This window comes from Sodiomyces alkalinus (genome assembly GCF_003711515.1).
Source record: "Sodiomyces alkalinus F11 unplaced genomic scaffold SODALscaffold_19, whole genome shotgun sequence".
In the NCBI taxonomy this organism is placed as follows: domain Eukaryota; kingdom Fungi; phylum Ascomycota; class Sordariomycetes; order Glomerellales; family Plectosphaerellaceae; genus Sodiomyces; species Sodiomyces alkalinus.
In genome coordinates this window covers 103,032-126,406 of record NW_021167097.1, presented here as the reverse complement: position 1 = coordinate 126,406, position 23,375 = coordinate 103,032, and the positions used below count along the sequence as shown (strand labels likewise).

Sequence of the window (23,375 nt, the reverse complement as noted above, 5' to 3'; positions counted from 1 at the left end):
TCACCCCTTCCCCTCCTTTTTCGTTGCGGTGCCAGATTTGTGGATTGTCTCCCAGATCTACCGAGGGCCTAGAACTACGATCGCTGGGGGCTACCAAACCACCCATACCATCTCGACACTGTCCTTGTTCTAGTCGCGTTCGCGCGCGCCTTTCGTCACCATGGACCTCACCCAGAGAATAGAGATGAACGAGCAGTTCGACAAGGGCGATATAGCCTGGATGTGCGTTTCCGCCGCCCTGGTTATGCTCATGATCCCAGGTGTTGGCTTTTTCTACGCCGGTCTCGCCCGTCGCAAGTCGGCCCTGTCCCTCATGGTCATCATCATGCTCGCCCACGCCGTTGCTACAGTCCAATGGTGGTTCTGGGGTTACTCCCTGACCTTCTCCGCTACCGGCAGCGCCTTCATCGGCAACCTCGACAACATCGGCTTCCGGAACGTTGGTGGTGCCGATGCTGATGGCATTCCCGAGATTCTCTTCGCTACCTACCAGGGTCTCTTCGCTGCCATTACGTGAGTCTTTTTTCTTTTCTTTCACCCCAGGCTTTTCTTTTAGGTTTCCCCTTCTTCGCGACGACCGTCATATCTAGCTGGAAACCAAACACTAACGGCATGTGTTGCTCCTTAGTCCGGCTCTCGCCCTTGGTGCCGTTGCCGACCGTGGCCGCATCCTCCCCGCCCTCGTCTTCGTCTTCATCTGGTCCACCCTCGTCTACGACCCCATCGCCTGCTGGACCTGGGGCGCCAACGGCTGGCTTCACGCCATAGGCTCCATCGATTTCGCCGGTGGTACTCCCGTCCACATCAACTCCGGTGTCACCGCCCTCGCCTACTCTCTCATGATCGGCAAGAGGACCGGCTACGAGCGCCTGAACGGTCTCCCCTACCGGCCCCATAACGTCACCAACGTCATGCTCGGCACCGTCTTCCTCTGGGTCGGCTGGTTCGGCTTCAACGGTGGCTCCACCCTCGCTGCCAACGTCCTCACTGCCCAGGTCCTCTTCATCACCAACCTGACTGCTTGCTTGTCTGGCCTGACCTGGGTCCTGCTCGACTACCGTCTGGAGGGCAAGTGGTCGACCATTGGCTTCTGCTCCGGCGCCATCACCGGTCTCGTCGCCATCACCCCCGCTGCCGGCTTCGTCCCCATCTGGTCTTGCGCCGTCTTCGGCATTGTTGGTGGTGTCGCCGGCAACTTCGCCACCAAGCTCAAGTTCCTTGTTGGCATTGACGAGGCTCTCGATGTCTTCGCCGTCCACGGTGTTGGTGGTATCGTCGGTAACCTTCTGGCTGGTATCTTCGCTGCGTATGTTTCCGTCTTCTGTTCCCTCACACTATCTCGCTACGGCGTCTATTTCAAGTCTAGTCCAGCCAGCTAACCGCGATCTAGTTCCTGGGAGGCCAACCTCGATGGCGGCAGCGAGATCGACGGCGGCTGGATTGAGGGCCACTTCGTCCAGCTCGGCTACCAGCTCGCCGGCACCGTCGCCGGTGTTGCCTGGTCTTTCGTCATGACCTGCCTCATCCTCTTCGTCCTCAACCTCATCCCCGGTCTCAGCCTTCGCGTCTCCCCCGAGGAGGAGGAGCTCGGCCTCGATGATGTCCAATGCGGCGAGTTCGCCTACGACTACGTCGAGGTCCGCCGCCACGTCTCCGACGTCATCACTGGCGAGGAGCCCGCCCGTGTCAGCCGTGCTGCCTCTGCTCACAGCACCGAGCCTGAGAAGGCAGCGCCTGCTACCACCACCGCCTAAGCCACTTGCGTGATTGCGATTTTCGTACTTCGAGCCCAATTTGACTTGGACGTGCTTTTACGATTGGATACTGCATATCTCGTGGCATGTGATGGTTACATCTCCCCCCCATTGGACTGCAACTTTTCTCTGAGGTTTTGACAGACACATAAGGGATGGTATGGGCATGAATTTGGGGTTGAATGGGTACTTTTATATTTGACATAATACTGCTTTCTGCTTCACATTTGATACCACTTCGTTCGCTAGCTACCTTAGGTATAGCAAGAACAGCTACAAAATAATTTTGTTTTATAGAGCCATCAGTCCCTTGCTCATACTTGTGATCTTCTTGAATCAACATGAAAGACCGCACATGTCTTAGCAAGCCTCAATGTCTATGTCCATCTTACAACCGCACTCTTTCTCCTCATAATGCTGGGCCAGAGCAATGGAAAGTATCGTGGAAGTTGGTATTTACGAATTATCGGTCCCTCAGACCTTTGCCGTCAATGTGATCGTTGTGAGGGGAGACAAGTCCGAGTCCCGATACAACATTGTTCAAGGACAGGTATATCATGAGTATCATTGGATGCAATGGATACAGTTATGTATTATTTGTTAAAAGAAGAGCAGCCATGAGTTCCATTTCCCTCCTTTTCTCCTATCTATTCGCCTTATATTTTTCGATTTTTACCCTGCTACCAGAAATCGACATAGAATTCTCACTCACATCGTGAAAGACATTAGCAGAACTTGTTCCCTTTTATTTCGGCATCATGAAGATTAGATCTCGAAAGCACGTAGATAATCCCCGGGTATATTTAATAAACTGATGGTTACCATGGAGCTTCCACGGTTCATATAAACAAGCATCAGAGGCTATAGCGAATGTTAATAATATGGGTTGTGAGTTGCGGGCGACTCGTGGTTAGTATTTTCACCTTTCTATCACCTTTCTATCACCTTTCTCTCAACCTCCTGTTCAACTGTCCTCTTTTTAGAGCCGGACTACTACCAAGCTGAATTAGCTCTTACCTTGAGAATATTTCCAGCTGAAACAGTTCTGAGAGTACGAGTAAGCAGCTCCTGAGACTTGCCAGATATCAAACATCCCTAGATCTCAACTCGAATCTCTGTTTTACCACTCCCTTTACCGCTCAACTTTCAATATCCTCCATCGGCAAGCCCTCAAAAGAGATACCGACATCCTTTCTATCATTTCTTCGACGCTTCATTCCTTCCCGGTCGACTGACGAGCCTCACAAACTGACTTCTCCCAAGTAAGTGTGCCATACTTCTCCTTTTTTTTTTGTTTTGTTTTTGTTGGCTCCGACCCCTCAGCGAAGGAAAGAGTCATTGAAACGCCAAGTTGAGTTTTCTGACCTTGTCCCAGTCCTGTCTCTAAATCAGGCACCATGGACGGTTTCTGTAACAGACTTCAAACCTTCTACGACGACGCAAGCAAGGGGAAATGGGCGCTCACCATGCCTTCCGCCGAGGACATGGCTGGAGCTGGTTTCCGGTTCCAGGGAGAGTCGTCCCGCGACGTCGCTATTTGCGACATTTGCCAAGTGATGGGCTGGAAGTGGGAGACGAAGGACGATCCTTTCGACGAACACGTTAGAAATGAACCGAAATGCGCCTACGTCCAATCAGATATGTTCAAGAAATTCCACGAGACTTTCGCCAAGAAGAAGGCGATGCTGGCTCATACGCCGCCCGTCACCCCCATGACCCCCGACAACGCCGGTGGCGGTGGTAAGAACTCGAGAAACACCACGCCCCGCAAGAGACGGACCAAGCTGGCCTTGTCTGAAATACACACGGTGGCTTCGGTGGAGCCCAAGGCGGCGGCGGCGACATGCTCGAAGAGAGAGCCCATGGAGATTACGGTCCGTGGACCGGGTGTTCGGCTGCTTCTTGAGGTCAACGGCGGTGCTGAAGACGGCGAGTACGGACAAGGTGCGTTCTTTTACTCGGATTGGAAGACGCCAGGTCTTGTTCATGGCAAGTTACTGACAGTTGTTTCTCGGTCTGCTAGGTTCGAAGAGACTTCGGGTCGACTGACGAGTTCATGCCGAGACACCCGAGCCTACGTCGACCAGCAGTGGACTGAATGGATCGTCTGAACGAAAGCCACAACTGCGCATGTAGTTACCTACATATCTTCAACTGCTGCATAGCTGCTATTTTATCAGCACGGAGTCTGTGTCTTATATGTGAGTCGGATGAGTAGCTCGAGGAAAGGAATACTCGAATCTCTGGTCCGGATGGAGGAGCGACAAGGCACGAGCATGACTTGCTGTTGAGTCCCATAACCGATAACCTGGGAAGTTTGTGGCTCATACGTTGTGTTGCCTCACGACTATGGCATAAAGGCCACATCCCTCCTCTACTGGCTGGTCAGATTGGCTAGGAACCCATGTCAGAGCCAAACTTCTCTTTGATCTGCTTCCCCAAGGACGGAAGGGGTCTGGGGCATTCCATTGTGTATGCGAGCTACTTAGTTTTCCGGCTGTCAGCCTCATTGACCTTCACAGTCGAGGCTTGCTTGCCTTCTGAGGCACGACTCGTCAGATAGAGGGGTAGACTGATAAATTGGCAAATATTTGCACGGCCCACGGGACCTGGTTCTTAGTATCGTCAACGGCAAGACTCCATCGGCAAGTCTCGTAAAACGAGAGAGCAGACTGCGAGTTAGCGCTGTCTACTGCCCACTATCGGTCTCCTATGGCGGCGTTGGGCCGTTGATATCAATGTTATAATCTAAATCAACGAGGGACCAGTAAAGTGCCTATTGTCGATCTCGACTTGATCAAGTTCTTTGGCCCCCGGCTTGGCAAGATCTGACACGAGTCCGGCAGAACATGCCGGCGTGCTGACCACTGACCGACTGCGAGGCATTTGATGCCGCTGAACGTCCTTAGTCGAGCTTACGATGTGAGTTTTGCGGGTACTGGGCGCAGCGTGCGCATGCTTATTATGCCGGACGAACCGAGATAACGGCGTGAAAAGCCGTAGGACGAGCGAGAGAGCGACGACCAGCTTTGTCGATGCCCGTTGCTTGGAGCATAGTGTAGGCGGAGATAGAAGAATACGGAGTAGGGATGATGTAAGGATAGAAGAAATAAACGAAGACGTTAGAGGAAGGACAAAAGAATAGTAACCGGCATAGTCCATGGTCTGCGGACCGACAAGCTTGTACAGATAGATCGGCACTTGGAAACCTGTCCAGACGTAGGTATCATGATTGTTCGAACACATGCGAAGGCCGACGGTTTTGTAGCAGAGAAGGGAGGCGGAAATGGCAATGGAAACATGAATGAAAAAAAAATTAAAAAAATTGAGTGGACGTAATAATAAGGGTGACAATGATAATTCCAAGAGGACACCGCTCATTCCCCAAGACTCTTGGTGCTCTTGGTTACCTTGAAATGAGGCTTGGAGGTTTCTTGGAACCGCCATTGCATTTTCTTGGGTTTGTCTTGGGCGCTTCTTGGGATCATCTCGGATCCCCATCCATAGAAGTCATTTACGAAGAATTAGGGGCAAGTAGCCGAGTCGGGAAATGGCATCTCGTGAGGGAGATTGGAATCGTCAGTCTATTAGACTTGAGGCCTGTTTGGTCGAACCAGTTTGGTTAAATCCTACACTACATACAAATACCAATACGAAAGAAGGAGCGGTGACTCGACCTGGTAGGGGAAGGGAAGATGGTGTCACTGACGGGTGCGACGGTGCCAAAAAGAAGATGCACTGCCGCCTGTGAATGTGAAGCGTTGGTCTAGATCCCGATAGCCAAGATGGGAGAGGACCTTAACAAGACGATGCCAAGTCCCCTTAGGACGCTAACACTTTATTATGGAGAATGATAACAAAGTTGATAGTGCACTATGTCATGGCATTAATGCCCCCTGAGGAGCTTGTTAATCTCATCTCAAATTGCCGCACTGTGGGGCCTACCCTGTAACGGGGGCGAAACCGAGATGAGGTGGAGCAAGTGGAGACGGTCTTCTTTATGAGAGAATACTTCTTATGTACCGAGTACTTCATCTCAACTCGAACTGCCACGTAAACATAGGCAATTTTCCAATAACGTTTAGGTACCTGGTATTTGGTCGGCGAAACGGCTGCGCCTCCTTAAGGTGGACCCTGTCAATCATATCGGACGTTTGTGTTGAATGGATTTCGAAAATTGGTTTGGCTTGTTTGGCTTGTTTGGCTGGTTAGATTCAAGATGCTGGATCGCCACTCAGGCGAGCGTGTTCACGAATCAAATTGTCCAGTCACCAAATACAAAGAAGTTTAAGAGCGACTAAGAAATGTCGAAATGTCACCAGCCAAGGGATTCGGTTTGAAGCTGGTGGTTTCTAGGGGATATGTTCTGGTTGGATGGTGCTTGAAGTGGTAGGTAGCCAAGTACAAAGTACAAATGAAAGTAGGTGCGGATACTCCGCAGTACCCGCATTGTTTGTTCCTTGGGTACCGTATGCTACGCAATGTCGTACTCTGTGCCTACACCTACAACGTAGTTTCGTACTGTATCCTACCCGTACTTTGTACCCGTCAGACTTACGCGTCACTGTCGATTGGCAGCCAAGCGCTTGGTCGTTCCTGTGTTCTGTGTCCTTGTCACTCGCCGGACTCTTATTAGCGCTATGATCGCCTCCACAATATGGGGTACGTACCTCCCCCCCTTTTCTCTCTCCCTGGATCCCCTTTTCTTGCGTCCTCTTCCCTTTTCCTCGACCAGTTTCCCATCAACTTCTTCCCCAAGAGACCACTTTCTCTTGACTGTTCATTCCACTTTCGCTGTTTAACCTTTCTTCGTGGGGAGTCGAGCCTGACAACGCTCGCCCATGTTATTGTTGTAATCAATTCTTTCGTCTTGCCGATTCTCACCCTCGTTTGGAATACCCGTTTTCCTCTTTTTACCAACACTCGCTGACACCGACCCGCTTACTTTTTTTTTGCAACCCCCGAATCAACACGTCAATCTCACATCTTCAGGAACGTTAATCCTAGCCACCGTTGAGACCAGTATCACGCCCATTCCGTTTTCCATCTAACGGTCTTGTCGAATTCGAATATCTCGTCATACTTTTCCCCCCATTTTCAATTGTTCATCAAAAGACGCCAAACCAACCGACGCAATGACCAAGCTTGCGGCCGTCGCTTCGGCCCTGCTCATGGCGAGCAAGGTCGCTGCTCTTGACCCCATCATCGTCAAGGTGCGTAATAACTATTTGTCTCTATTTTTTTCTTTCTTCTTTTCATCTGGCCCGCTGCTAGGAGGCACAGGCGCGAACCCCCAAACGTCTCCTTGCTAACAAACGACTTTGCAGGGATCCAAGTTCTTCTACGAAAACGGTACACAATTTTTCATGAAGGGCATTGCATACCAGGAGGACCCTGCTGGTGCCGGCGGTGAGAACGAAGAGGGTAGATACCTCGACCCTCTCGCCGACAAGGAAAAGTGCGAGCGTGATGTTCCCATTCTCGCCAGTGCTCATACCAATACCATCCGTGTCTATTCCATCGACCCCGAGAGGAACCATGACGACTGCATGAAGCTCCTCCAGGATGCTGGCATCTACGTTGTCGCCGACCTGGGCGAGCCCCTCATGTCCATCAACCGCGATGGCCCTCAGTGGACCGTCGACCATTTCCAGCGCTACAAGGACGTTATCGACGTCCTCGCCGAGTACGACAACACCATTGGCTTTTTTGCCGGAAACGAGGTCTCCAACAACAAGACCAACACCGCCGCCTCGGCCTTCGTCAAGGCTGCCGTCCGCGACACCAAGGCCTACATCCGTGAGACCAAGGATCGTTGGCTCGGCGTCGGCTACGCCGCCAATGATGACCCTGATATTCGCGGTCCCAGTGCTCACTACTTCAACTGCGGCGATCAGGACAGCGCCATTGATTTCTGGGGCTACAACATCTACTCGTGGTGCGGCCAGAGCAGCCTGCAGCGCTCTGGCTACGATCAGCAGGTCGCCTTCTACTCCAATTACTCCGTCCCCGTCTTCCTGGCCGAGTACGGATGCAACGAGCCCGGTGGTGCCGAGGGTCGTCTGTTCCAGGATACCACCGCCCTGTACTCTGACGACATGAGCGAGGTTTTCTCCGGCGGTATCGTCTACATGTACTTCCAGGAGGAGAATGACTATGGTAAGTTGTGGGGTTTTCTGGGCCGCCCTGTGCTGCCTTTGTAGTTGTTGCTCGTCTCGTTCGTCCTCCAACAATTGCTGACGTTTTCTGCCCGCTCGTAGGCCTTGTCGAGATTGATCGTAACGGTAATGCCGAGACGATGGAGAACTACGACGTGTACTCCTCTCGTGTTGCTGCGGCCACGCCTTCGTCCACCTTGGCTGATGACTACGAACCTACCAACTCGCCCGCCAGCTGCCCGCCTCTCCAGGAGCACTGGAGGGTCACCAGCGATGCTCTTCCTCCCACTCCTGACGACGACCTCTGCGAGTGCATGGTCAGCACTCTGAGCTGCGTCCCCGAGTCGAACATCAGGCCGCGCGAGATGCAAGCCATCTTCGATTTCATCTGCAGCGAAGACCCCGCCGCTTGCGCCGGCATCACCACCAACACCGAGACGGGTGTCTATGGCGCCTACAGCATGTGCGACGACAGGCAGAAGGTCGCCTTCGTCATGAACGAGTACTACCATAACTTGGACGAGGCCAGCGACGCTTGCGACCACGAAGGCCTCGGCGTCGTCCGCTCGGCCCCTGGAGCTGACAGCACCTGCTCTAGCGGCCTGGCTTCCGCCAGCTCCCAGAACGAGTATGCCGCCACTGCCACCCAGGCCCCGGCTTCTTCCGGTAGCGCCGGCGACGATGATGAGGATGATGACGATGAGAACTTCGGCCTCGTCTCGAAGCGCCTGGATATGGCCTTCACCCTCGGTGACTATGCTGTCGGCCTCTACCTCGTTGTGGCCGGTGGTGTCGGTGCCGCCATGGTCGTGCTATAAAGAGGTGTTTGAAGCATAGTCGGTCAAGGAATTGTTCCTCAATATTTCTCCCAAGAACATCTTCCTTCATTGTGTCTGTATCCCGACATTCAAAGTGTCCTTGTCCTTTCTTAGTATAGCATCATCAAAGACAAACGGTTGCGGCATAGTCGTTTCGATCCATTTTGCGTTTTCTTTGGCCTAGGCTGGGCTGAACATGCTATGGTACTCTTCTCATTTGGGTTCGGATCGCATTCTTCTCGTTTCGTCTTTTTAGTATGCGTTGTTGTAGTAGCATAGCCCTCTGAGCGTTGGGTATTATCCAGCTTGGGTAGCCCACAATGACACAAAAGACTTTTTCCTGTAACATGTAGCGTGCAGTCGTTGTTTGCTGTTTGATGAAGCCTTGGGTGGTCCGTTGTCCAAGCGGTTGTTTCATGTGCATTACATCTCATAGACCAGTTTTCGACTCGGGGGTTTTGCTTGCGGCTCTCGTCTGCGAGTCCCCATGGATAATCAAAGTAGTTAGTTCACTGCTGCGTACCGGTTGTTAGGTGTTGTCTCTTGCAGCTCCGCAATTCGACTGCAGTGATTGGTTTGGGAAGCGGGATATGGACCTGTCGACGACAGTCTTAGCAACCAGGAATGGAACCCTTCAACGATTTATGATTCCCCAGCGTCTCAGTCTCCGTGATGTCCATCATGATGACAGATAGGAAAGGCCTCTTGGTTGCTCGCTCACTCATCATGGTAGGTTTGACCTCCAGTGACAGTTGAGGCAATCTCTTGACGGACCGAGGATCTCGATCGTGATTACTCCTGGCAGTTTCGCTGAGCCGAGGCTGGCGTACTTGAGACATGTGCGGGGGGGTGCAACACAGACGTTGGGGAAATGACAAAGGGACGAAGGAATGGGGTGATTTTTGTGGCGTGGGAAAGTGCGTGATGGATCATGGGCTTGCTCTGCGCCTGTGCGGCGTCCCGTAGCCCTGGAACATGCTGGGGTTGGTGGGTTGGCGTGGTCCGGGGTGCTGGGACTAGAGATGTGTGTGCTCGGGTAGGATGTGGTTGAGGGTACCTGGGTTGAGGTGAGGGGAGATGAGAAGCTATATAGGATGGTTAAGGGACGAGAAATGGGAGGAATGTTGCACATGTGCATGTCTGAGATGTGTTCAGGGGTAAGTAGTAGGTAGGTTAATGGGAAGATGGGAAGATGGGAAGATGGGAAGATGGGAAGATGGGAAGATGGGAAGATGGGAAGATGGGAAGATGGATCGGTTTATTCTCTGTCCTACATATTCCGATGGCATGCTTCCCAGGGAGGTGGTACGGTGAGGGGTCGTCCTCGTGGCTCTTTGCCCGTTGCACGTTCCACGTTGTTCGGTTGCTGTACATAATATTACGAAGTATCTGTAGATGTTGATTTGAACGTTTGTTCGGTTTACCCCCAGATCAGCATTGCGGGCCCGCTATCCCTGAATGGGAGACACCGGTTCGGAATGTTTCGGTGAGAGAAGAGATTAAGAGATTTGTTGGTTCGTTTGGGCTAGGGAACAGGTCATCTGGGATGGAATTTGGGGATAGGTATGTACCCTACGTTGGTTGTATGGCAGTCGTCTGAGGCGTGTGTCGAGTCGACCTCTGTCAAACGGCACTCGCCGAGGCATCCCGCGATAGTTTCCGCTTTGAGAACAGCTTGCGAAGTTGTGGTTCGTCTTTATTACGGAGTATTTTTACTTAGGAGCGGCAGCAAAGAGTCGACTTGGCTTTGGGCTGGGCAAGACTCAAGTCACGGTCCTGCAACGTAATACTGCCGCTCGCTGTGGTGGCGTTGCTTGGCCCGGGTGGCTTGCGAGGAGTATCTGGTCGTTCACTGGAGGAATGATGGGCATGTGGGCTATTATGGCTTGCGTTGAGGGGACGGGAGAGGGGAAGATGCCGAGGCTCGGCGATTAGAGCTGGATGATTACTATTCAAAGTGTTGGAGAGCGAAGCATCCTGGTCTATTGAGGGTCGATGGGAGTGAGGACATGAACTATGGATGCGGTGAGCTTAGTACGGAGGTTCTTCCCGATGTCACGTCGGTTTACCTTGATGCTGACTTCAATTTGAGAGCATGAAGGGAATCGACCGGCTGACACTGAGATACACGGCCATTCCATAAGGTATAGGTAAGGTACCTTAGTTTGTTTATGAAGACAAAACTCACCTTACCTAGTAACCAAGGAAAACAACGGTGTACAACGTACGTAGTAAGAAATACGCAGAAACGGGAAGAGCATGCAGCAGATCTGGCCAAGAAGCACATGCCGACATCCCATGCAGCAGATGCAACAGTCCTCGAGTTCAAAGAAACAAAAGATGCCAGTCCTTCGCTCAGCCAAGACGCAGACCCATGCCAATGTCCAATGGCCTATGTACGTTGTAGCTAGCGCAGTGTGTACGTGTATGGGTTTATTACCTGCCGCGAGGTCTAGTACAGAAACGGGAATTTCACCGAAGGAATCGACGTACCACGGGGTAGTGAGAAGTACCGAGAGTAAATTCGTAAGCCAATGAGGGTAACTGCCGCTTTCACCTGCATCCATATGGGGAAGACGCAAGTTTACACTGTCGAGGGCAGGAGCAAAGTGATTGTATTGTCCAGGAGTATCGGGTTCGTCTCCCCTCTGCCGTCTCTCCCCAATGGTGCAAGTACAGAGTACTTTGCCCACCACTCAAATCCACGCTTACCCCGCAGTCGCAACCGGGGAACACTTTTTAGCGTGGGCGGGAAGTCCACCGACGGCGGTCCCTACCCCAGAATTTTCTCCAAGGAAGGGGCCACCCAGACCACACAGACTGCCCTACCGAATTTCTTCAAACATCTCATCCCTACTCCGGGTCTCTTTCATTTCCTGACTATCGACGTTGCGCTTTCGTCCTAACCAACTGCGGGACCTGGGGCCTAGATCGACAGCATTCGTGGGGAAATGGAGAGCTCTCTCACTCTCTCTCTCTCACACACACAGACGCCCATCACACACCACACACACAAGCAGGCAAACCTCCCCCGCAAAAACACCCTCTTCTGTCCCTGCTCTGCTGTCACCCCCAGATGGAGCCAAGCATTTGAGCCTCGGCCTGGTTGACTTTGATCTTGTTTACCACATCGTTGATTGGTTCTCGTAACCGATTGACCCCGTCGAGCTGGAGTCTTGACCCTCACCTCCTCATCTCCTCACCTCCTTGCCATGCTTTGATGCTTGGAGGTGGATACGAGGGGGCCCCCCCGGATGCCCCCAGGTCAGTTGTGATACTATCCACACCTCTCTTTGCGGCTGCGGCTTGGGGGGGGCTGTTGGTAGGACTCGATCCAGAAGCCTCCGGGATGGAGTCGATGGACATAATGCATCCACAACAGGATGACGTGTGGGGAAGTCAGACAGAGGAGGGAAGAGAAAGAGGGGCCCTGGCTCCCGACCCTGTGGTTTGAATACCCTTCGTCGGGATACAAAAGGGAACCCTTGGAATCCTTTGACAAGACGTCCGGCTTTTCATGTTCCACGGCGGTCTCTTCTTCGACTCGTGAGCCCTCAACCTCTCTCTCCTTTCTCTTCTTATTCAACGAAGATCTTCCCCAGGGCACGTGGCCAACACACCCAACCCGTCGACACAGTGTAACTTTGATCCTCCCATCTTTTTAGTCCCCTCCCGATTGACTTATCTCTGGCTAACTTTAATTGTCACCCAGAATTCGGACCACTCCGTTTACTTTGATACCCCTCACTTGACAATCGTCGGACCAAACGGGACAACTCAAAGAAGACGAAGAAGAAGAACAACACACACAGACACATATAGAGTCAGCTCCCGTCGTTGCCTACCATGGAGAAGAATCGCGACATCGAAAAGGACGACCTCGAACATGTCGACGATAAAGCCGACCAGAGGCTGGACGCCAAAGGCCCCGCAGGCTCAGATGGCGACGATCCCGATCATGGCTTCACCCTTCGTGAGCAGCGCCAAATCGTCCACCGCATCGACCGCCGTCTAGTCGTCATTCTGGGACTCATGTACTGCGTCTCTCTTATGGACCGTACTAATCTGTCTGCTGCTGCCATTGCCGGAATGACCGTTGAGCTGAACTTGCTCATCGAAAACCGATACGTGAGACTCCCTCCTCCCCTCGCTCTCTCACCCTCTGCTAACTCGTCACCCTCCAGAACATCGTCTCCCTCATCTTCTTCATCCCCTACATCATCTTCCAACCTCCCTCTACCGTCATCATTCGCAAGATTGGTCCCCGTATCCACCTGTCGGTCATCTGCCTCTTCTGGGGCGCCGTCATGATAGGCATGGGCTTTGCCCAGGACTACGGCCAGCTTGCCGTCATGAGAACCTTGCTCGGCGTCCTCGAGGCCGGATTCTTCCCCGGCTGCGTTTATCTCCTTAGCACGTGGTATACCCGCTACGAAGTAGGAAAGCGGTACTCGGTCTTCTACCTCCTCGGATGCGTCGCATCGGCCTTCGCCGGCATCCTCGCCTACGGACTCATGCAGATGAACGGCCTCGCCAACCTCTCCGGGTGGCGCTGGATCTTCATCATGGAGGGCATCATCACCTGCCTCATCGCCATGATCGGCTACTGGCTGCTCGTCGACTTCCCCGACGCCGGCAAGAGCGACTGGCGCTTCCTCGGCGACCGCGAGCGCGCCTGGGTCGTCGACCGCGTGAACAGGGACAGGGGCGACGTGGCCACCCCGCCCTTCAACCTGCGCCGCTTCTTCTCCGCCGGCCTCGACTGGAAGATCTGGGCCTACGCCCTCATCTTCTTCGACACCACCACCGTGTCGTACGCGCTGGCCTACTTCCTGCCCATCATCCTGCGCGAGAACATGGGCTTCAGCATCGCCGAGGCCCAGTGCCTCGTGGCCCCGCCCTACGCCTTCGCCGGCATCGTCATGTTCGCCGGCGCCTGGTGCGGCGACCGCTTCCACGTGCGCGGACCCGTCATCGTGGCCAACGTGCTGCTCTGCCTCATCGGCCTTCCCATCATGGGCTTCCACCCCTCCGCCAACGTGCGCTACTTTGGCGTCTTCCTCGTCACCGCCGGCGCCAACTCCAACATCCCCGCCGTCATGGCCTACCAGGCCAACAACATCCGCGGCCAGTGGAAGCGCGCCTTCTGCAGCGCCACCCTCGTCAGCTTTGGCGGCATCGGCGGTATTGCCGGCAGCTTGGTCTTCCGCAACCAGGACATCCCCCACTACCGCCCGGGCATGTACGCCTGCATCGCCGCCTCGCTGCTGACCGTCGTCCTCGTCGGCTTGTTGAGCGTTGATTTCTACTTCCAGAACCGGAAGGCTGACAGGGGCGAGAAGGAGCTCGAGGGTGCTGATGTGAGTTTGATCCCTTTTTTCTGTCTCGTTTTGCTTAAGAATAAGTTATGCTGACCCTAATGTTAGGAGGATGCGCAACCCGGTTTCCGATACACGTTTTAAGGAGTTGGATGTGGACTGTTGATGAGAAGATAGGCCATTTAAGACCTATTCTTGTTTTACCATTTGGGTACCTGCAAAGACGAGACTCGGGCAAGATGGTGTTGGTGTCTGTCGAGAACATTTTAGCTTGCGTGAATTAAGTAATGGCAGTCGCAGTCAGATCTGAATGGTTATTTGCACGTATTTTTCCTCCGTTGGGCCCCGACGAGTGGGACGTGTACCCTCCGTACTTCTATTCTATACCTACCTTACTCCGAGCCTTGGCCGCTTCATGCATCTCGCTGCGCGTCTGGACCAGATCCGACATGGCCGCGCTAACCTCCGTGCCCAGCCCCTTGAACCCTTTCACGACACCATCCCTATCCCCCTTGCTCATCTCCTGGCTCATCTTGAACTTGCCCTCCAGCCGGCTAATCTCGATCTGGACGCCGACAATGTTTTTTTGTAGCAGCTCGATATGCCGCGGCGGCGCATCCGTGACCTCCCAGGGTCCAGGCCTCTCGCCGCGCCCCGTGTAGCCCATGACGGAGATCTCGCACTGGCGCGACAGATCATCGATCTGCGTCGCGAGGAACTTTTCCGTTTCGTCGGCGTGCGGATCGAAGTACACTTTCGCCTTGCCGTAGACCTGCACGGCGGCGTAGTTCCACGTCGGCACGACTCTGCCCGAGGCGGGTTTGGTCTCGGTGTAGAATTTGGGGGTGACGTAGTGGTGGATGGGCGAGGTGAAGAGGACGGAGACGTCCTGCTCGAGGATGTTGTGGGCTGTGGTCTGCTGGCTGGGTGAGGTGGAGGTTGTGAGGGACTCGACTATGGCTTTGCTGTGCGGGTTTTGGCGGGCGAGGTGGGCTCTTAGGCGGCCATAGGGACCGTGTTTGTTGTTGTTGTTGTTGTTGTTGTTGTTGTTGTTGTTGTTGTTGTTGTTGTTGTTGCTGTTGTTGTCGTCGTCGTCGTCGTCGTCGGTGTCCAGCATGAAGGGGATATGGGTGGATTGGACGAGGGGAAAGGAGCCGGAGGGTGAGGGGATGGCGGTGGTGAAGATGCCCAGGGGGTTATCACGGATTAGCTTCCACAGGGTGGGGGTGTCCGTCTCGGCGTGGTCGGGTCGGAGGTGCATGGTGGGTTCTGGAGGCGTCAGACGGTGTTGTTGAGTGTTTGACGATTCGGTGTAAGACTGACCGGTGGGCTACAGATCGGAAGAAGAGAATGAGAGTACAGACGTAGGGTTCACTCACAATGTATTCTCGGAGGTCTGGCGATGTTTAAATACCTAACCTCGGGATCGGGAAGTGGAGTTGAGACTTTGGAGGAGTGATTCACAGGGACGGACAGACGAAGACGGTGAGTCAAGGGCCAGGCCATTGGAGACGAGGTTTTCAGCGGCCCCTGCATAAGTAGTTAGGTAAAATCTTCTCCATTGAGCGAGTTAGGACTTGGAATGTCTTCCCGTGTTGTGTTCCAGGACCCTCTGAATGGGCCCATGATCCATCCATCTTACAAGAACCTCACTTTAGACGACAGCACGGTTGCTACTCTTCATCTTGTCTCTGCATCTCCGTTAGTTTAAGACGTTGGCAAAAGGATTGCGGTCTGGGAGGCACTGAGGACTGTGAGTCTGTGAGATGTGACTCGGTGAAATGTGACTCGGTGAGATGTGACTCGGTGAGATGTGACTCTGTGAGATGTGACTCTGTGAGATGTGAGTGTGAGAGTGAGAGAGAAGGATAAGATGCGAAGTACCCTACTTTGACGAGCATCGTGTGTGGCTTGACATCACGTGGCTTAATATTCACGTGACACTATGTGGCTGAAGCTACCCTGGCAAGAAACGGTCGCAACAGCTGCCAAGACCCTTCCACGCTTCCCTTGTTCCTTGGTTCGATCAACTCAACCCTCCTGGCGTTCGCTATCTCGAGAACAATCTCCACGCGCCTCCTTCCTTCTGCGAAGGGCCATTAGCGCCACTTTCCGATTTCTTTAACAGGATCGTCTGACCGACTTCAAACTCGACCCCCCTCGATCCCCCCTACCCCCGTCATGGCCACCGAAGACGCCCGATACCGATTGTCGAGCCAGTACCGGCTCTGGTCCTTCTCCCCCGCCAAGCTGAGGGACCTCCGGGAGAAGACGAACGCGCTGGTAAGACCACACATCACGGCACGGCTGGCCGAGCTCAAACCGACGGAGCCGGCGCCCGAGTTCCTCACGGCCGAGGAGGAGACGGTCCTCCTTCGCTTCTTCACCACCGAGCTCATCCGGGCCGCCATCCACTGCGACCTGCCGACCGAGATACGCGCCACGGCGGCCGTGTTCCTGAAGCGATTCTACGTGACCAATTCGCTCATGACGTACCCGCCCATGGACCTGATCAAGACGTGCCTCTTCTTTGGGGGCAAGGCGGAGGGGTACTTTGCCAAGTTGTCCAAGTACGTCTGTCTTGCGCCCAGTTTTTGTCTTTTGCCTGGGATTGCGGAAGGGTAAAGGGAAGCTAACGATTGTGGGGGTTTAACTTGGTTGCACCAGACTGGCAGAGAAGCTTTCGGATACCACAGAGGAGAAAATACTAGCCGGGGAGTTCCTCCTTTGCCAGGGGATTCGCTTTGCTTTCGACGTTCGGCATCCGTTTCGCGGGTTGGAAGGTGCAATATTGGAGTTGAGGCGACAGGAAGATATTGATGTCAGTTCTCGAGCATTTCTTTTCATGTGATCTATAGACGCGACAGACGCTAACATGATGCGCGCCCGGGGGCGGGGCGGGGCACAGAAACCGCGAATCGACGCAGCACACCAACAAGCCCGCGAGATCCTCAAAGTCAGCCCTCTTCTTACCGACGCATACTTCCACTACGCGCCGAGCCAGATCATGCTGGCGGCCTTGTCGCTGGCCGACCGGGGGTTGGCAGAGAGGATAATCAACAGCGCGTTCGCGCCGACACGGAGGGAGGAGGCGGGGAGGAACGCGGACGCGACCGCAACAGAGATGATGCATCCCACGTCGAGCGAAATCAAGGAGAAGGTCACGGCGGCGATCGAGGCGTGTAGAGATATGCTCGCGACGGAACCGCCAGAGAGGATGGAGACGTACTGGGGCAAGGTAAGACCTCACGGGGCACAGCTGGAGCACGTCGAGGGAAACCGAAGCTGATTTTGCGATATGACAGGCCGAGTCCCTGAAGCTCATCCGCCCACTCCTGAAGAAGCTCAGGAGGTGCCGAGACCCTGATAAGGCAGACTTGGTGGAGCTCCAGAGGGCACGGCGGGAATGGGCGGCCAACGCGTCCAAGGAGAAGGAGGCTGGGCAAGATCGGAAGAAGACCAACGCCGGGTTGGCGCTAGGCGAGCCTATCGGACCAAACGAGCCCAAGAGGAGAAAGGTGACTGGCCCGTCGGCGGCGGATGACGTTTTTGGGGGGGCGCTGGGGCAGTGAGGAGAGGAAAGGGGAGAGATAGAGAGGAGCGCACCCAGTTCTGCGCAGGATAAGAGCGAGCTGTGTTACTCCATGTCGAACACGTTTAGGAAGGAAAGGGACAAAACAGACAACTATCACGGCGCCCGGGATACAGATTTATGTTGGTTGGTTTAGATAGTCTCACTATGATGATACCCCTTTTCCCTTTTCCCTTTTCCCTTTTCCCTTTTCCCTTTTCCCTTTTCCCTTTTCCTGACCTCGGTCGGACTGGATCGATGCTTTGTGCTTTGTTGGGTATTGGGCAAACCAGCTCCCTCTCAATCAACTCCAAGGTCGGCCTGTCTTGGCAAGTCCAACATATCGAAGTGACGGGACATTGATGCGAATGGACGTTGAGGTCCATGAAGTATTCAGTCTGTCACTCCCATCGCGGAGAGAGAAGCGAGACCTGCACGGGCTTCGAGGAAAAAGTTCTTCATTTCAGTTCGTGGATGGGATATATATAATCTGATCGCATTTTCTCAGTTGCTCTGTAGAATACGAATACTACGGCTTGACCACGACTTGTGCCAGCTTCAGGGTGGACCGGTATTGTGATGTGCGTGATTACGAGGCTTTAGTTTCATTTCTCATCCCCCCCTTTTTTTTTTTTTTTTTCCTTTTCCCCCCTTTTTTTCTTCTTCTTTTTTCTTTTTTTTTGTCCTTTTTTTTTTTTAAGTGGGCCGGAAGCTCTCTGTCCGGTCCCTGGCCGCGTCATGCTACTTTCCGTAACTTACACGGTATTATTAATTTTTTCAAAATGACGACATTGACTTCACAACCATGAGGGTCAGTCACATGGAAAACCCGCACCAACGCAAACGACCTGCAAGGACGTTGCGCTTCTCGTGTGTCTGTGTCCCACCTGTAGGTGTCTCAATTGCTACCCTCAACTACCCTCTCCCTAATCCCAACGATCGGAACAACGGTGCTAATAAACGACGGTCGCCTTCAAGGATCACGAATTCACCATGCTGCTCTCTGCTTCTCCGAATATGGGCCAAATGATTTATGGCCCCGACAATTCCAACAGCGTAACACGCAATACACAACTCAGCAGCTAAACCTCGACTTCGAGCCTCCATCTTTCCAGTCATCCAATGGGCACATGGCCAGACCATCCCTCGCAGCGCAGCAGTGCTTGGTCGTCCGTCCATGGCACCGTGCCACTTCGAGACAGAAAGCCCAGAAGGGAATGTTTAGTTCCCTAGACAGCATAGCCCCGGGAGTCCTGGGAGTCCTGATAGGGTCCACTGCATCAACCGTTCGATCGCCGGTGACAATTAAGCCCCCCGGATCGACTTGGCGATCGCGAACCTTAAGCCAATGGCTTGACCATCCTTTGGCCCCAGCATTGTATGACTCGGAACCCCAGACAACAACAACAATGTCTCTACATGCTTCTTGCCGCTAGGAATGCGGGTTCATGACGCTCGGGCAACTTGATTTTGGATCTCCTCGCCCACCTCGCTTGGCTTTCGGGTCCATGGTTCGGTCCATGGTCACCGTCACCGTCTGTTCGCACGAAGGTCATGCTTAGTCGTTGCTTTGTCGTCCTGACTACCCCGGAAGCACTTCCTCCCCCCCAAAGCAACGCTTTCCGTCATGCATAGCTCTAGAGTGGTGTTGCCAGTCTGAATTGGGACGACGGCACCGGGACGCGAGAGGCACTAAATCGCATTGCTATGCTTGGGACATGCTTAAAATCCCCCCCAAGCGCTCTCCTCTGGAACCAAAAACTTTCATCGTCTCGAGTACTCTCGCCAGATCTCGTCTTATATTCTCTCGTCGTATATTCTCTCGTCGTATATTCTCTCGTCGGTAAAAAAAAACCAAAAAACCCAGGGCCATTCTTATGTGCTCGGCATCGTCCTCGCCTCACCACTCCCTCACACCCCGTCATGACGCAGTTGAAGAAGCTCCTTATACCCCTGGCTCTTGCCAGCGGCGTGTTCAGCCAGGGGTCTGATAATACACGCAGCCTCGAGGATCTCCTGAGGTCAGAGAATGAAACTCTGGGAACCTTGAGCAGTGCGTACAACCGAGCCGTCAACATCTCCGGATATATCACATCCTCCTTGCATGTTGAGCTAACTGCCTGTCCCCTCGTGATCTAGGCGTTCTGGCCTTGCTCCCCGACAATGTTCGCTCGTCTCTCAGTCAAGCCAGGGACGTCACCATTCTAGCCCCGAACAACGACGCCTTCTCGCGCTTCCTCGCGTCCCAGAACGTGACCAGCCCCAACAACGCAACCCAGCTCGATCCCGGCCTCGTGGCTGCCCTGCTCCAGTACCACGTCCTCAACGGCACGCACTACGCATCGAACCTCACCAGCGGCAGCGAGGGCATACAATTCCTCGCAACCCATCTCACCAACGAGACCTACGCCAACGTCACCGGCGGCCAGCGCGTCGCGTCCGTGCCCAGCTCGGACGGGCAAGACGTGACCTTCATCTCCGGGCTCAAGGAGTCCGCCAAGCTCACCGACCGCCGCTCGCTCAACTACACCGGCGGCACCGTGCACGTCATCGACAGCGTGCTCACCATGCCGCCCAACGCCACCGAGACGCTCCGCGCCGCCAACCTGACCGCCGCCCTGGGCGCCATTGAGCGCGCCGGCCTGGCCGACGAGGTCAACAGGATGCGCGACATCACCATCTTCGTCCCCAGCAACGAGGCCTTTGCGGCCATCGCTTCCCTCGCCGGCAATCTGACCGAGCAGCAGCTGGGCAATATCCTGAGCTACCACGTGGTCCCCGGCCAGGTCCTCTACAGCAACACCCTCCGCAATTCGACGGTGCAGGCTTTGAACGGCGGGAACTTTACCGTTCGGACCGACACTGACGGGTCCGTTTTTGTCAACCAAGCCAAGGTTATCCAGCCTGATGTCTTGATCAAGAATGGTGTTGTCCATGTCGTTAACGGGTGAGTTCTGTCCTGCCTTTTCTTTTTCTTCGCGATCCCCCTTTTGCCATTCTTTCTCGCTTCCTCCTCGCCTCTTTCCAATATTCACCTCCTCCCCGTGGTTCCTGCTCGCTGACTCTGCGACTAAAGTGCCCTCAATCCCGACAACCCGACCGCTACTCCCGATACCACGGCTACCACCCAGGCCCCCGCCTTCACCGGAGCCTCTACCGTCGAGGGCGGTGCTATCCCCTTCACTTCGGGCGTTGAAACCCCCACGTCCACTGCCCCCGTCGCTACGGGCGAGGGTCGTGACGCGGAAGGCCGGGATGGCGACGGCGAGGGCGAGGGCAACGCGGCGGCATCGCTGGTTTCCGCGGCCGTGGCTGGCTCTGCCCTGTTCGGGGCAGGCCTGGTCGCCTTCATCAATATGTAAGCTGGGCATAATAATACCGAGAGCTCGACATTTGTACCGGATTACAAAAATAGGGGGGGGGCAATGTGAAAAGGAGACCTTGATTGCCTGGCAAATTCTATCCGGATCGGTTGTTGTTAATCGCTGACTGTGTCCTACTGAAGCTACCTAGGCGGCTGTTAATAGTGTGAGCTGCGAACTGTCTGAGGACAGGATAATACTACATTTTGATGCATTTATTCACTGTATTCACTGAAAGGCCCTCGTTTCATTGTGGTCAACCTTTGAAAACTACAGACGATCGAAGGACAATCCTGTATCGACCTGTCCACAAACTCGAGGAAGGTGACCCCTGGCCAAGATGGCGAAAAGCTTGGAAGCGGAAGATGTTCCTGCAGACCCCAAGTTCAAGCTGGGTCATCGCGTCTATCTGTAGAAGAAAGAGAACTCAAGCGGTCCTCGGACGCAGGTGTCGCATTTCCAAACCGCCGTCTCCGTGACTCCAAGCTGGACAGGGGACGACTCCAAACGTCGCGAGTGAGCATGCCATCATTGCCATGAGCTGAGCTGAGCTGTTCGCAGCACTGAACTGCAAGTGTGTATGAAGGAAACTGGAGCAGCGAGGCCAGTGAAAGAAGGAAGAGGAAAACTGCCACATTACAGAAACAAGACCAGGTCCGAAAACCAGGAAAAAAATCGGTCAAGGGACTTTGTTTAGATTGGAACCTCTGCGACGGCGAGCGGAAATGAATCCTGTGACACGGGAAATTGAAGCTGCAGGGTGGGTGATGGATTTGCACCATCGAGATTGGTAAAGATAAGAAACCCGATAAGGACAGGAAGCACTCAGGTTCGTAAAATAGAAACCCAAAACACGCCGTGTGTTGGTAAGGTAAAGGTAAGCTACCTTAAGGTCCCTCGAGCCAGTATATCGGAATAACTTTGACAACGAAAGGAAAGACCTTCCCGATTACGGCATTCTCATGCTCCAATGGGATATTAGTCGAATATTCGAATAGCGTCTCTAGTGTACCTTACCTTTGACAGAGGTGCGGAGCCGGAGCCCGGCCGGGGAAGAGGAGAGGACGAGGATACACGATAAGAATTAGGTATGATAAAGACGACGATATGGTAGTCTGACTGGAAGGTCAGGTGACCGGCCAGCGAGTGGGATTGGGGCAGCTCCGACCATATCACCGTGCTTTATCAGGTCCTGGCGTCGGCGTCGACTCGCCTCTCTGGGATAGGGTTAACAACCCGAGCCTTGACGCCCGGGTATCTACGGATAAGATGGAGGATTCGCCGTGAAGGTCAATCCGCTCCCCTCGTGTAATGTTCCCACCTGTCCAAGGTAGACCGTAGGCATTAACTTCGACATGGCTGTGTTTTCGCTCCGGCATGCCAACGAGACGGCAGACACGTCACACCGCGAACCACAGGACGTTGAGCATGTCATTGCAGTCATTCAAAGCGCTGATCCCCGGCATCCTGACCATCAACTGCTAGCATGCCGCCCCCTGCACGACTCCTTGGAAGTTGGAACCCGGGCTAGTTGCTCGAGACATCCTTCAGAGGTGATCCTCCGTTGAAAGAGGCGACCTCGATTTTACGCGTCTAGTATCGGATTGGACACAGTTGATTGCGGCTTGCATGTTTCCTGGAACATAGTATTGACAGGAGAGCGCTGTACTAATAAACAGGAGTGACCTACGAGCCTCCCTTTCACCAACATCCCGACAGAGTCTTCGCCGCTGATATCGCAAGAAGACACGCTAGAAAGTGTTGCATTACCCGTCTGGGCGACTCATTCCATGATCCATTGGCTAGTCCGGAAAGCCGGGGCAAAGGCATTCTCGCGAGGCTTTTTCGAGTTCACCTTCGGCAAACGGTCCAATGTAAGTGTCTGTTTCTTTCTTTCTTTCTTTTTTTCTTTCTTTTTTTTTTTTTTGTTCCCTTTTCTTTGTTCCTCTCTTTTGCAGACGCGCATAATTATCCCTCGTACTCAAGGCACACGCTCGAATGATTCTCGCTTACATCTATGACGTTGCTGCGGTCAACATCGGAACATTGCCTTGTATTCTGGACAAGACGCCAGTGCCTCGGCATGGCCGTTACAAAGACCACTCTGCTCTGCTCCCAATATGGTCACGCCATGTATTGATATCTTCGTTGCAAGTTCTGACGCGTTTTGCCACACCTTTTCGATGGAGTCTCGTCGCTCGGGAGATTGCGAGAAAACCGACACAGCAGCCAGTCACCAGCCCGCCATTCTCTGCACCGCGGCGCCTCTTCCCGAAGCATGCCACCATGGCTTTGGCGAAGGCTTGGTGCTTGCTACCGGCCGACTTTCGCATACAGATGCATCGTTGCTTGGTGTTTCGGGGTCATGTCATGCATGGGTAGATGGACCATCCC

At 53.8% G+C, this 23,375-nt stretch overlaps 9 protein-coding genes across 9 annotated transcripts; 6 read left to right on the top strand and 3 right to left on the bottom strand.

Annotated features, from left to right (window-relative positions):
* Positions 1-184: 184 nt before the first annotated feature.
* SODALDRAFT_286454 (ammonium transporter 1) lies at positions 185-1,754 on the top strand (the record flags this gene model as incomplete). The annotated part of the gene is made up of 3 exons (XM_028608538.1): positions 185-513; positions 629-1,306; positions 1,391-1,754. The coding sequence occupies 3 exons, from the start codon at positions 185-187 to the stop codon at positions 1,752-1,754; spliced, it is 1,371 nt and encodes a 456-aa protein (XP_028462306.1).
* A 341-nt stretch (positions 1,755-2,095) lies between these two features.
* On the top strand, positions 2,096-4,282 carry SODALDRAFT_382432 (hypothetical protein; the record flags this gene model as incomplete). The annotated part of the gene is made up of 5 exons (XM_028615233.1): positions 2,096-2,202; positions 2,262-2,315; positions 2,813-3,016; positions 3,130-3,698; positions 3,819-4,282. 5 exons carry the CDS (start codon positions 2,096-2,098, stop codon positions 3,863-3,865), a joined length of 981 nt encoding a protein of 326 aa, XP_028462305.1. The 3' UTR covers positions 3,866-4,282.
* Positions 4,283-4,303: 21 nt separating this feature from the next.
* On the bottom strand, positions 4,304-5,031 carry SODALDRAFT_329752 (hypothetical protein). The gene has a single exon (XM_028611030.1). It carries the CDS (start codon positions 4,998-5,000, stop codon positions 4,503-4,505), a length of 498 nt encoding a protein of 165 aa, XP_028462304.1. The 5' UTR covers positions 5,001-5,031; the 3' UTR covers positions 4,304-4,502.
* Positions 5,032-6,579: 1,548 nt separating this feature from the next.
* SODALDRAFT_329751 (1,3-beta-glucanosyltransferase gel4) lies at positions 6,580-9,057 on the top strand. Its single transcript, XM_028611029.1, has 3 exons — positions 6,580-6,967; positions 7,082-7,913; positions 8,015-9,057. Exons 1-3 carry the CDS (start codon positions 6,890-6,892, stop codon positions 8,728-8,730), a joined length of 1,626 nt encoding a protein of 541 aa, XP_028462303.1. The 5' UTR covers positions 6,580-6,889; the 3' UTR covers positions 8,731-9,057.
* Positions 9,058-9,430: 373 nt separating this feature from the next.
* Positions 9,431-10,090, bottom strand: SODALDRAFT_329750 (hypothetical protein). The gene has a single exon (XM_028611028.1). It carries the CDS (start codon positions 9,866-9,868, stop codon positions 9,455-9,457), a length of 414 nt encoding a protein of 137 aa, XP_028462302.1. The 5' UTR covers positions 9,869-10,090; the 3' UTR covers positions 9,431-9,454.
* Positions 10,091-12,323: 2,233 nt separating this feature from the next.
* Positions 12,324-14,455, top strand: SODALDRAFT_302457 (MFS general substrate transporter). Its single transcript, XM_028608925.1, has 3 exons — positions 12,324-12,858; positions 12,915-14,090; positions 14,157-14,455. Exons 1-3 carry the CDS (start codon positions 12,577-12,579, stop codon positions 14,190-14,192), a joined length of 1,494 nt encoding a protein of 497 aa, XP_028462301.1. The 5' UTR covers positions 12,324-12,576; the 3' UTR covers positions 14,193-14,455.
* SODALDRAFT_321502 (negative transcriptional regulator) lies at positions 14,425-15,309 on the bottom strand (the record flags this gene model as incomplete). Its single annotated transcript, XM_028609631.1, has 1 exon — positions 14,425-15,309. The coding sequence occupies one exon, from the start codon at positions 15,307-15,309 to the stop codon at positions 14,425-14,427; it is 885 nt and encodes a 294-aa protein (XP_028462300.1).
* Positions 15,310-16,075: 766 nt separating this feature from the next.
* Positions 16,076-18,111, top strand: SODALDRAFT_302452 (cyclin ccl1). The gene is made up of 4 exons (XM_028608924.1): positions 16,076-16,618; positions 16,716-16,869; positions 16,957-17,286; positions 17,354-18,111. Exons 1-4 carry the CDS (start codon positions 16,230-16,232, stop codon positions 17,618-17,620), a joined length of 1,140 nt encoding a protein of 379 aa, XP_028462299.1. The 5' UTR covers positions 16,076-16,229; the 3' UTR covers positions 17,621-18,111.
* A 1,030-nt stretch (positions 18,112-19,141) lies between these two features.
* On the top strand, positions 19,142-21,450 carry SODALDRAFT_329746 (FAS1 domain-containing protein). The gene is made up of 3 exons (XM_028611027.1): positions 19,142-19,672; positions 19,759-20,566; positions 20,696-21,450. The coding sequence occupies exons 1-3, from the start codon at positions 19,543-19,545 to the stop codon at positions 20,979-20,981; spliced, it is 1,224 nt and encodes a 407-aa protein (XP_028462298.1). The 5' UTR covers positions 19,142-19,542; the 3' UTR covers positions 20,982-21,450.
* The last annotated feature ends 1,925 nt before the right edge of the window (positions 21,451-23,375 follow it).

Coding starts and splice junctions, on each gene's coding strand:
- SODALDRAFT_302457 (XM_028608925.1), top strand. CDS start 12,577: ATGGAGAAGAATCGCGACATCGAAAAGGACGACCTCGAACATGTCGAC. Junction 12,859..12,914: donor TGCTCATCGAAAACCGATAC/GTGAGACTCCCT, acceptor GTCACCCTCCAG/AACATCGTCTCCCTCATCTT. Junction 14,091..14,156: donor AGGAGCTCGAGGGTGCTGAT/GTGAGTTTGATC, acceptor CCCTAATGTTAG/GAGGATGCGCAACCCGGTTT.
- SODALDRAFT_329752 (XM_028611030.1), bottom strand. CDS start 5,000: ATGTGTTCGAACAATCATGATACCTACGTCTGGACAGGTTTCCAAGTG.
- SODALDRAFT_329750 (XM_028611028.1), bottom strand. CDS start 9,868: ATGCACATGTGCAACATTCCTCCCATTTCTCGTCCCTTAACCATCCTA.
- SODALDRAFT_329746 (XM_028611027.1), top strand. CDS start 19,543: ATGACGCAGTTGAAGAAGCTCCTTATACCCCTGGCTCTTGCCAGCGGC. Junction 19,673..19,758: donor AACTCTGGGAACCTTGAGCA/GTGCGTACAACC, acceptor CTCGTGATCTAG/GCGTTCTGGCCTTGCTCCCC. Junction 20,567..20,695: donor GTTGTCCATGTCGTTAACGG/GTGAGTTCTGTC, acceptor CTGCGACTAAAG/TGCCCTCAATCCCGACAACC.
- SODALDRAFT_329751 (XM_028611029.1), top strand. CDS start 6,890: ATGACCAAGCTTGCGGCCGTCGCTTCGGCCCTGCTCATGGCGAGCAAG. Junction 6,968..7,081: donor TTGACCCCATCATCGTCAAG/GTGCGTAATAAC, acceptor ACGACTTTGCAG/GGATCCAAGTTCTTCTACGA. Junction 7,914..8,014: donor CCAGGAGGAGAATGACTATG/GTAAGTTGTGGG, acceptor GCCCGCTCGTAG/GCCTTGTCGAGATTGATCGT.
- SODALDRAFT_302452 (XM_028608924.1), top strand. CDS start 16,230: ATGGCCACCGAAGACGCCCGATACCGATTGTCGAGCCAGTACCGGCTC. Junction 16,619..16,715: donor TACTTTGCCAAGTTGTCCAA/GTACGTCTGTCT, acceptor TGGTTGCACCAG/ACTGGCAGAGAAGCTTTCGG. Junction 16,870..16,956: donor GGCGACAGGAAGATATTGAT/GTCAGTTCTCGA, acceptor GGCGGGGCACAG/AAACCGCGAATCGACGCAGC.